Source organism: Taudactylus pleione, unplaced genomic scaffold, assembly GCF_031769625.1.
Source record: "Taudactylus pleione unplaced genomic scaffold, aTauple2 ptg000225l, whole genome shotgun sequence".
NCBI classification, from domain to species: domain Eukaryota; kingdom Metazoa; phylum Chordata; class Amphibia; order Anura; family Myobatrachidae; genus Taudactylus; species Taudactylus pleione.
This window is the reverse complement of record NW_028284627.1, coordinates 197,649-210,000: the sequence shown is the minus strand read 5'-3', so window position 1 is coordinate 210,000 and position 12,352 is coordinate 197,649. Positions and strand designations below refer to the sequence as shown.

Sequence of the window (12,352 nt, the reverse complement as noted above, 5' to 3'; positions counted from 1 at the left end):
CATAGGTCGTTCTACGGCTGAAAACGACATATTGGGCTGACGTCGTCCTAGTGTGTACCCAGCTTAAGGCACTGTAACCTATAGCGACCAATCAGATGTCGGCTTTATTGTTTCTAAAGCTCACTAGTGCTGGTTGCTGTGGGTTTAAGTACCATCTTCAGAAACAAAAGTTGTTAAATTTCTTTTCTTTTTTTTTTTTTTAAATTGATAACGCTATTTATTTTATTTTTCAGATTTTTGGAATGATCTTCAGCATGGTTCTTTGTTGTGCAATCCGGAACAACAGGGAGATGGTATAATGAAGGTCCAAATGCAGATTTTCTTCAAGTGGGGGGGGTGGGATAATGTTGTTTTAGTGTTTAAACAGCCCTTTCTAAAATAAAGTTGTGCTATATTTTTGTTTATATTTTAATGCAAAGCTTTTTCCATACTTTTTTTTTTTTTTTTTGTATTGTGTTTGTTTTCTATTTTAAGATTGTATGTTTCAGATGTAAACCAATGATACAAGGTACACCATTTGTTGATGGGTTAAATTCATATATATATATTGTATATCTACAGAAGGTCATATAAAGTGTAGTCCGTTTTAGGTTTGTCTTTCGCTTTCTTAAAATATTAATCAAGATATAACTTAAATGTAATTTGGTACTTAAAAATAAATAAAATAAAAACCTGTACAAATTATTGTTGTCTCAATTATTTTTCCAGAGTTTATAAATGTATATGCGCCCTTTTTTATTAACTCCATGTAGGGTGATATTTGCTGATAGGAAGTTTATATTAATCTGCGCTGTGAGCAGCGATATGTGCTGTTTTAAGTATTGCCCATGATGCATTTCTCTAGTAATAAGCTTTGTATTGACAAATACGACTCAAAGAGCTTCATTCTCAGTGGGCGTGTCCCTGTATTAGCCAAACGAACCTTTCCATTTGTCATTAATCCCTCAGCATATACTGAACTGTAGCACAGTTGGGAGAAGTAGAAATCTCAGAACTGTAATTAGAGCCAGATGATGGAGGATGGGCACAGTACTCCACGCCCCCACCTCTCCCTGCCGCAGCACACTGTTGTGCGGTCCGGTAGTGGGGGTGGGTCTGATGATGAGTCAGGGGCAAACGCATGATTTGTAGGGGGTAGGTCCAGAGAGGGAGTGGACACTGAGGTGACCTAGTATAGGTCGGGTTCCTAAAACTACTGCATACGGCAGCATTTCATGCAAGAAGGAATAAGACGTGCACGCTCTCACTCACACACACACACACTCACACACACACACTCTTATATAATATATTTGACACGGATACATACACATTACCTGCAGTGGCGTAACTATAAATTTTGCCCCCCCCCCCCCCCCCAAAAAAAACCGACGTTTAAGGTGTGTGGTTACATGATACAGTAATGTGCCTTGCACATTATGAGACACTAAGTAATGCCACTTATAACACACCATAATACCCTTTACAACATTATGCCACGTATAACACATGACATACAGTAATGCCCTTATAACAAGTTATGCAATGCTGTAATGCCCCTATTTCACATTATGCCACACCGTAATGCCACATACAACACATTATGCCACACAGTAATGCCCCTAATAGCACATTGTGCACACAGTAATGCCAAATACACATTATGCCAAACAGTAATGCCCAGTAATCCCACCCTGACAGATCTAGTGACAGATCTACTTCACCAACCCTCCTCTCTGCTCCTGCCAGTCTGTCATCTCCGCTCAAGACAGGTTGCACAGTTTCTATGTCCGTGTAGTTCCAGATTATTGGGAACATAGTTTATAACCTGTAAACTGCGTGTATCAAGTTAGTGCCCCATATGCAGTGTCCCCTGTAATGGTGCCCCATATGCAATGCCCCCTGTAGTAATCTAAATTGATCCAGCAGACGCGGCTGCTCAGGTTCCTCAGCAGACGTCACCCGCACACTGCATTACTGGGAACGATGGCCTCTGAGCTCTCAGTTTCAGTGGCGAAGCTACTGCCCTCGACGCCCCCACGCCACCCGGCGCCTCCAAGCCACTGCGGGGACAGTAGCTACGCCACTGATTACTTGTCTTCTTACATCTCCTGGTGTCTGAGGCAGCAACAGCAGCAGAGACCAGGAAGTACAGGTCACTGACACGATTTGTGGGTCTATGAAGAGGTGGCGGAGCCAAATGCCACGAGGGACGGGGCTTAATTGCGGACCACGACAGATGGCTCCGTTAGAAGAAAAAAAAAATTGGTTAATCAGGCAGGGTTTCTGGGTACTCAAAACCCCCCTGCGTGCACTATTGCGGTTGGTGGTGTTGTGTGAGCAGGACATCAGTGACACAGCAATTACAGTGATTGAGTTGCTGCTGGATGTAAAGTGACTGATGGGCAGCCAGTAACAAGTGAGTGCAGACTCCCCTGAGTGAGGTCACTTATGTACTGACTGCACCCTGCTGGCACAAATACCAGTGGTCTGCTGTTGTAGCACTACAAGTCCCAGCATGACAAGTGGGAGTGGTGCTGACAAGAGTGGGAGGGCAAGAGGAGTAGGGGTGGCACACCTGTCTTAAGTGCACAGGGCCAGCCGATTGCTTAATCCAGCCCTGATTGTAATATATAAGATTGGATCAGTTACCATTTTCTACAATATTGGGGATAAAGCTGCATTTTCATTTGGGGGGGGGGGGGGGCGCTCAGTTAAGCTCTAAGGGGGAATTCAATTGTTTTATGTGGCACTGTAATTAGTGGGCATCTGATGTAGCAATTCAGTTGTTGCTCCATTCGGGCGTGAATGCCACGGGTGGACACATCTGAAATGGCGAGCAGAAATGTGCGAAAAGTCCTGGTTTGGGGCGCCCACCGGGACTTTAGACGGGTTTAGTCATCTATTTGGTTGCGACGAGCGCGATAATTAATGGACACCCAGAACAATTTAATTACTCCGTCAAGCGTCCATTAAATATTACGGCGCAGAACAATTGCATTCCCCCCTATATATTAAACTCCAGCTAAAATGCAGATCTTCTCTCTATATCCACAGACTGATCCCCCTACATTCTGGCCTATGTGGACCAGAAAGGGTTAATTTACCATGCAAAATGTATTGCAAACAAATTCCCTCGCAATTTTTTAGTTTCCAAAAAAAAAAAGTAAATTTTTTTTTTTTGGCCAGGCGTCATAAATGTTACACTCTATTATTGCATCCACAGTAGATGAATAACTTTTATCTGTGTGTTGCATGTGTTGTAGGAGGCTCTGAGAATAAATGCCACTCCTTAAAATTTCTCCCATGCATGAAGTAGTCATGTGCCTAGTGATTATGTAATGGATTTGGAAAGGTTACCTGTAATCTTACCACCATCTATTTTATTCTAGTTTGTGAATATTCACAGCTAACTTAGGAAATGAAAAGGGCATTGGTTCTGAAATACAAGTTGCATAATAATAATATACATTTGCTAAGCAGATATTGTTTTTAGTTCAGTTTTGGAAGCCTTGCCCAGACTTGCTTGTGTCCTATTTTGTTTGCTTTCGTTTTCTCCGGTTGACCTTTGTGCTACGTGTGCCTGGTATAGCTTTTAATTCTTTTCCTAGTATATTTTACCAGGAGCTTAGTCATGTCCTATTCTATTTGGAGCTCCTAAGTTGAGTCAGAAGTATCTCAAGACGTCTATCCTGATCCACCCAGTCGCAATATATGCTTTTTAACTGTCCTTTTCTCAATTTTATTATACAGCCATGGCCAAAAGTTTGGAGAATGCCACAAGTATTGGTTTTCACAAAGTCTGCTGCTTCAGTTTTTATGATGGCAATTTGCATATACTCCAGAATGTCATGAAGAGTGATCAGATTAATTGCAAAGTCCCTCTTTGCCATGACAACTTAATCCCAATAACATTTGCACTGCATTTCAGCCCTGCCACAAAAGGACCAGCTGACATGTCAGTGATTCTTCCGTTAACACAGATGAGCGTGTTGACAAGGGCAAGACTAGAGATCACTCTGTCACGCTGATTGAGGTAGAAAAACAGACTGGAAGCTTATAATGGAGGGTGGAGCTTGAAATCCATGTTCTTCCTCTGTTAACCATGGTTACCTGCAAGGAAACACGTGCAGTCATTGCTTTGACGCACAGAGGCGAAGACTTTTGGAGGCTGGCTGGTGTCAAGAAGGGCAGCAAAGAAGCCAATTCTCTCCAGGATAAACATCAGGGACAGATTGATATTCTGCAAAAGGTACAGGGATTGGACTGCTGAGGACTGGGGTAAAGTTTTGTCTGAACTCCCTTTCAGATTGTTTTGGGGACCTGGAAAAACGCTTGTCCGGAGAAGGAAAGGTGAGCGCTACCATCAGTCCTGTCATGCCAACAGTAAAGCATCCTGAGACCATTCATGTGTGGGGTTGCTTCTCAGCCAAGGGATTGGGTTTACTCACAATTTTGCCTAAGAACACAGCCATGAATATAGAATGGTACCAAAACATACTCAAAGATCAACTTCTCCCAACCATCCAAGAACAGTTTGGTGGCGAACAATGCCTTTTCCAGCATGATGGAGCACCTTGCCATAAGGCAAAAGTGATAACTAAGGTGACTCGGGGAACAAAACATCGAAATTTTGGGTCCATGGCCAGGAAACTCCGCAGATCTTAATCCCATTGAGAACTTGTGGTTAATCCACAAGAGGCGGGTGGACAAACAAAAACCCAGAAATTCTGACAAACCCCAAGCATTGATTAGGCAAGAATGGGCGGCCATCAGTCATTATGTGGTCCAGAAGTTGATTGACAACATGCCAGGGCAAATTGCGGAGGTCTTGAAAAAGAATGGTCAACACGGCTAATATTGACACTTTGCATAAACTTACTGTAATTGTCAATAAAAGCCTTTGGGCTCTATTTATTAACATTATTTTTACTAAAATAAAGTGAAAAAGGGTGTTTTCACATTATTTTAGTTTCACCTAAATTTACTAAAGGGCAGTCGGAGTAGAATTAGTAAAATTCTAGCGGCGACCGTTTGGCACATGCGTGGCAGCTTGTCACTGTATATTTTCCGAAAAATACAGTGATTAAGCTGTGGAGGGGTTTCGCAGGGACAGAGCTTTATCGCAAGCTCTGTCCCTGCAAGGGATTTTTAATCCCTGTGATATTGCCTGAATTCGCAATGCGAATTCAGTCGGTAGTATCGCACTACAATCTGCATTTTAATGCAGATTGTAGTAAATAGAGCCCTTTGACACTTATGAAATGCTTGTAATTTTACTTCAGTATACCATCGTAACATCTGACAATAAGGTCTAAAAACACTGAAGCAGCAAACGTTGTAAAAAAACAATACTTGTCATTCTCAAAACTTTTGGCTATGACTGTACACCAATAAAATGGCGGGTGTGGTAAGATTTACCGCCGGCCGCAAGTTCGGCATTTGGAATCCCGACAGCGGCTGCCCGACATGGGTGAAAATCCTGATCGTCCCTAAGGTAAGTATTCACTAACCTAATTCCCTAACCCTAACCTTCCACCCCAGTGTCTAACCCTAATCCCCCTAGCCTAACCCTAACCTCCCGGGGGGTGCCTAACCCTAAGTACCCCCTTCCCCCGCGGCTGTCTGCGCTCGGCACCCTGCATCACTTCGATCGGTGTGCCGGTCTCCCGGCATCGGTAAAATGACAGGCGTCTAGATTTAGATGCCGGTCATTTAACCCTCACCGGGATAAAGCAGTCGGGAAGCCGGCACTCGGGATTAGGTCCGCCAGCTTTCCGAATGCATACCAAAATGGCTGCCTTGGTATGAGACCCTTTTGGATATCAATATGGCTGCTGCTATATAGTGTGTGTGGATTATTCAAGTAGGATACTGAACCCGCAAACAAAATGTCCGCACCCTGTGAAGCGCCAGTTTGTATCCAACAGGGCCACTGATATCTAACTAATTAACGTGCAAACTATGCAGTCATTCTCCAAATTACTAAACATTGTAGGAATACATTAAGGGCTCTATTTACTACAATCTGCATTTGTAATGCAGATTGTAGTGTGATAATACCGACTGAATTCGCATTGCGAATTCAGGCAATATCACAGGGATTTACTACAAATCCCTTGCAGGGATAGAGCTTGCGAGAAAGCTCTGTCCCTGCGAATCCCCTCCGGAGCCTTATCAGGGTATTTTCTCAAAAAATACCATGACAAGTGCCCCGCGCCTGCGCTACACTAAAATGCCCCCAGCTCCGCCCCCCGCATTAAATGGATGCCGCTGTTAAAGATTTAACAGTGGCATCCAATCACAGCTGCAGTGTCTCACTCTCTCACAGTGAGCGCGCGGCAGCTGGCGTGTGTTGCAGCGTCATTTACAGCAGCGCTGCGGAGGAGAGGAAAAAAAAAATAAAGGTAAGTAAAGAATTGTATTGAATTATTGAAATTGCTGTCAGTGGTAATTAAAATAAGCCCTACCCCGAAAATAAGCCCTATGGTGTTTTTTTTGCCCAGAAAAAAAATAAGACAGTGTCTTCTTATCGGTGAAACACGGTATGTGTAATCGCAGGAAGCTGACTATCACCATATTCTCAGACCGTTCCAGAGTTGACCACTCCCTCCAATGATGTCACACATCGCTTACTAATTGGTCGTATTCCTGTGATATTCTATTACAGGGTTGGGCGTTTTTTTGTCGACAGTCACTAGGTCCATAGTTACTACTGTATGTCGACAGGTGTAATGCTACGTAGAGCGTTTGACCGTGCAGGTCTTAAGTTTTAATCAGGATGGGTACGGGATGCCGATGCTCAGGATCTCGGTAGTCAAAATCCTGACGCCCGGCCTCCCGACAGGGTTAGGATGCCCCCTAGTGCCTAACCCTCTGCCAACCCCGCTACTTACCTTTGGGATGCCGGTGTTGGGATTCCAGCGCCAATATTCTAAGTGCCGGCTTCACCTGTGTCGGGATTCTAAACATATCCCATTCTAATCATACCAGTACGTAGCGGCATCGTTTACGGCCAGTAAAAATTCTTGCGCGTCCCCTCAGCGCGTGAGTGCAAAGAGTATGGCCTTGCTCCGCCAAACCATGCCCCCTATATGTGCTGTTCTTGGGGGCATGATGTGCACACTCCACTAAGATCATGCCCCCTTTCTCGGCACACAGAGGGCTTACCCAGTGCTCCGGCAGCTGCTGGGGCAGCCCACAGCCTCTCCCCTGGGGGCATGACCACATGTCAAGCCCCTGTTCTCGGCACACTGCTATTTTGTTGTCGCCCCCTCGGATGGTGTCACCTGGTGCGGCCCGTAGCCCCCTAGTGACGCTAGTATGCGCCCGTTTTAGGATCCCGTCTCCGGCATTCCCATGCTAACTGCATAACATATTGCCAGCTAATTATCCCTGCTCCAGTTACATTTATATATGGAAGCTCTAGGAGAAAAACAAATATATGGAAAAGAGAAGACAATTAGTGGCAGCGAAACATTGTTTTATTACACTCCTCTCTAATTGTTTATTAACATTTATATACTGTAGTCAGCATATTTCACAGCAATTTACAACTTGGAACAAACCGTAATATAAGAAGACTGGGTATTAATAGGCTGGTAAGAGGCGCCTGCTCTTTAAATGTACTTAGATTCTCTTTAAATGTACTCGGAATGGATCAGCGTAATAAGTGTAGAAACTGCAAGTGAGGCCGCTACTGGGGTGGCTGGAAAATGCTTAGAAACAATTTCTCCAAAACATCCCACAACTTCTACATAAGTGGAAATGATGACTAAGTGCTTGGAGAAAGCCGCAGAGTGGATTGAAAACACGTTTTCGTGAGGAAGGGGCTGGGGGAGGTGGGGGTCTTTTGTCCTGTCTCAGACGCACCTGTTTCTGTTTAAAGAAATCTGAATATAAACATTTTTTTCTTACTCTTTTGCAGAATTTCTATGTACAAGAGAAACTAATTGTAACATTCCATTCCATGTTATTACAGCATTTCTGTGTATCGCTCCTTGGTAGTATTGTGTGCTTAGTGACCTGTCAAAAACAACACTAGTGTATTATTTTATTATGCTGGAAAGTTTTTTTTGTTATTTTTTAACTATATTGTCTATAGTCTTGTTTTTTTTGTTTCGGTTTGTTCTTTCACCTTTGTTTCCATGGTGATCTCTGCAGGGAAATAGTCGGTTCTTAGACAAATCGGAGAGAATGGAGTTCAGCATAATGGGGGCAATTCAGACCCGAATGCTACACAGCGCACTTTCGCAGCTGTCAGGGGCTGGGTATGCAAATTCCGCGATCGCACGGCCAGGCTTAAGGACGCCCTCTATGTCTTAGAGAGCGATGGCAGAGGGAACGAATGCCGGTGTAATGACGCCCACTTTTCTTTCTTAGCACACGTCATCTCCAGGAAGTGTATGATTATTATTCAGTAACATCGAGAGTCATCGGAGCTGCTTGCAGCCCTTGAGGTAGACCTTACCCTGCCGCAAGCACTGCGGTCACTGCTGGCTGAAATACAAACAGATAACGTGTACAATGACGCCTCCATGCTAATTATGCATGCCCATGAAACGCCGTTAGAACACACAGGCACACCTGCATTCACACATCCACACCCCCGTTTTCATAGACCATCTCCTGACACCACCCTCAAACGGCACTATCTGTCACTCAAATTAGCGCTCAGTCTGTGTACTACGAGCGCACGATTCCCGATCACAGTGACTGGCTTGCACACGCGCACTGCGACGCATGCACATACAGGAGACTATCGGCCATATCGTGCGAACGCGGCTTAGCGTTCATGTCTGAATCGGGCCCAGTGTGCCTTCGGACATACTACAGTACACAATCTATGACCATAATCTCTCGCACCTGTATGGAGATGTGTTCGAGGAAAAATCAGTGAAGCAACTGGCTGTGAAGTTCTTTCACCAGACTGTCCCAGGGGCATTTTGTAGCCATTGTGCTGCACTGAATTTCCCTATGTGTGAAATAAGTAAGAGCAGATACTAATGTGGTATTTTCAGTGTGGCCCCATTTAAAATGCACATTAAAGGAGCCACATTTTGAAAAGGTTGAGGGTGCTGTAGACCTACCCTCCTCCCCTTATAAAACTGCCACGCATATGCTTATTTACTGGCACCAGCAGCACAAATTTTGGGGTTGCTTAAAAATCCAGAACTGGCTTCTATGCCACACATCCAGAGATGGATCTAAAGGATGGCAGCTTCTCTGGGGATGGCCATAAATAGTTACCAACCATTGAAGGTTTGCTGCAGTTGTTTTTGCCATAGATTGTGGAAGTCCAATATTGGGCAGCAATTATTTTTTTTTTTAACCTCAGCCCTCGCATCACACATTCCTTAGCCTTATCCTTCTCTTATTGGCTCTGTCGTGTCCCTACTAGTGATGACCATCAACGTTTCTAACCATGAATAATTTTCCCTCAATGATTTCCTGCCATCAATGAAAAGTTCTGTGGGCAATCCTAATCCGCCTGCTTCTTGTACTGTGTGACCACGATCAACCGCTTTCCCTTCAAGCAGTGCGGCCGCGATCACCCTACTTCTTCTCCGGACTTCAGGGCAGCAATCCTGCAGCCAAAGCTCTTTCAACTGTTGTGGAACCTCAACTTTGGAAGCCCTGTAGTACTTAGCCAGTCAGAGCCACTGTCTAGAAAACAGTGGACAAAGGGGGAGATGTATCAAGCCTTTGAAAGAGCGAATAAGTGGATTAGTTCCAATAGCCAATCAGCTTCTACCTATCATTTTCTAGAATGTACTTAATAAACCTTAGCTAGAAGTTGATTGGTTGCTACGGGCAATTTCTCCACTTGTCCGCTCTATAGAAGGTTTGAAACAACTCCCCCCAAGATGCACACAATTCAACATTCACAGCTACAAAGTGAGAGTGTGAAATACTAGTCAGATGCATATTTGACATCTAGGGGTCTATTTACTAAAGTGCAGATTTTTAGAAGTGGAGATGTTGCCCATAGCAACCAATCAGATTCTACTTAACATTTATCTAGCACCTTCTAGAGAAGATAATCGCTAGAATCTAGTTGCTATGGGCAACATCTCCCTTTCTAAAAACCTGCAGTTTAGTAATTAAATATACCGTCTAGCACACGCAACTTATTCTTTACCCTTTTTTCCATTTTCTTTCTGTAATTTTTGTTATCTTTTCATTTGTTTCTTTCCTTTCCTTCTTTTTGATTTATTTTCTATTTATTTCTTTAACAATGTAATTTAAGCTGTACTTTGCTGTAGCCAAAAATTTTAATAGACAGCAATATAATTAGCATATACGGATTGCTTTTTGACACTCTATATATAGTTATGTATTTTAGCTATTGATAGACAATGATTCACGATCTATATCGATAATGTATTGTGTTTATAGAACTGCTCATGTTAATATGTTGATGGAACCGATTCAAATAACATAATATGAATATGTACTGTTCTATCTGAAATTTTTGCTGTTGTATATACTTCTATATACTGTATTCTATTCAGTTGTTTATATACAAAAAATGTTTTAAAATTCTTTGTGACATTCTTTGTACTTTGTTTATTGTATTTTCAATAAAAAAATTCTTGAAAAAACATATATATACCTTCTAGTCTTAGGTGGAAAAATACAACAATGTTCTGGGGATCTAATGTGCTCCCTGCTGTGACTTGTAGGTCCCCAACATCTGGAGAGCCAAGGGCCACCAAATTTTGGATATAAAATGGTTGCACTTTCACCGTCAAGTAACAAACAGAGGGGACCCCAAATAAGAGGTCTTTCTCCCTATATGTTTCTGCAGAGCAGGTCATAAAGAAGGTGAACATGACCCGTAAGGCAAATAGCTAATAAACAAATAGTCTGCAATGAGTTACCAACTCCCAAAACGAGTAATAGTTACAGACGTGACACAAGCCGCATTCCTGTAATTCCCTATCTAACTTCCGGTAAGGGAAAAAAAGGTTTTCTGATTCTTTACTGGCTGGTTAATCTTTAACCCCAGTACGATAATGTCATTTTCATCAGCAAAATTAAATCAGCCTTGGAGACGAGAAAACCAGATGTCTGCCATGGAGAAACGTATGAGTGCACAGTGTTATGTAACGGCATTTTGTTTTTGGTTTAGTTGCTTATGTGCCTCTGATACACACTATGATCAGTTTAATTGGCTGCTGGTGCTCAGGGTGATTTTTTGCATCACTGTTTTTGTCTTGAATTAAACCCTTAGAGGGAAACTGTAACTATGGAAGTGTTTGTGGTTTCTCCAGCAACCTTACATGGGTTTGCCATTAATAAAGAGATTGCGAAGGCTGTTTTCTTTCTTATCTAGGACTGATTAACCCTTTATTTTGTTCTAATGTCCAGATGGATTTTTTTATTTTTTTTTAAAGCACCATATGTTTTTTTTTCTCAGTGGGGGAGGGAGAGTTATCAAATCTTGGAAAGAGAGCGAAAGTACCAACCAATCAGCTTCTGTCATTTTTCAAACAGCCAGTAAAATGAAAGAAGTTGATTGGTTGGTACTTTATCTGTCCTCAAGATTTGATCAATTTCCCTCAGGAGAAGATGTATCAAGTCTTGGACAGAGATAAAATGAAGAAGCTGCCCACAGCAACTAATCAGCTTCTAACTGTAATTTATCTAGCACAGTCTATGAAATGACCATTTCATATATGTGTCCATCACCCTTACACCTCTGCTCCCTTATATTTTACAATTTTCAATACAAATGAAAACAAAATACCCATGGAAAAGTGAAAAAAAAAAAAAAAAGTGTGGATCCTCATTTTTTATGTCCCAATATTAATATCCCACGTAGATGAAGTTGCTCCGATCAGGAATGTACGGCTGTTGGGTGCCTCCACCTTTGGTGGCTTACAGTAGAGCATAAATAATGGGAGGCACAACAAGAAAGTCTCATCACAACTCCGGAGGCTGGTCCCATGGCAAGATGCCGGCTCCCTAGCAACCAGACGCCTGTTACCCACATCATTACTGGTGTCCAGGACACCTGACAGCAACTACCCCACAAACCATCTGGGTAGCTCTAACCCGAATATAAATTAGCAGAGGAGATATTTACATTTTATTTACTATATAGTGCAGGTTTCAAGACTGATCGGACCATTGTTTACATGTTTTCCTGATAGCCACGTCACTTCTGGTTCCAGCTACCGCCGAACCGGAAGTAGCTGTAGATACCCTTGAAAAGGAAGCATTTTGCCACATCACCTCCATGTCTTGAGGAAGAGACCAACTAAGGTCTCGAAATGCGTTGGGATTTGGATGGAGGAGCAGGACCATATTTTACCATCTTTACCATCGATCACAGCAGTTTCAGGCCTGGTAGATTACGGAGTCTCCA

The 12,352-nt window shown here is 42.9% G+C and overlaps 1 protein-coding gene across 1 annotated transcript in view; it reads left to right on the top strand.

Annotated features, from left to right (window-relative positions):
* The window catches only part of CD9 (CD9 molecule), a 33,286-nt gene extending 32,602 nt beyond the window's left edge, over window positions 1-684 (top strand). The window contains exon 8 of the mRNA XM_088478899.1: window positions 234-684. Within this exon, the coding sequence (XP_088335025.1) occupies window positions 234-299 (66 nt within the window). The 3' untranslated portion in view covers window positions 300-684. The remainder of the gene's footprint in view (window positions 1-233) is intronic.
* Window positions 685-12,352: the final 11,668 nt, after the last annotated feature.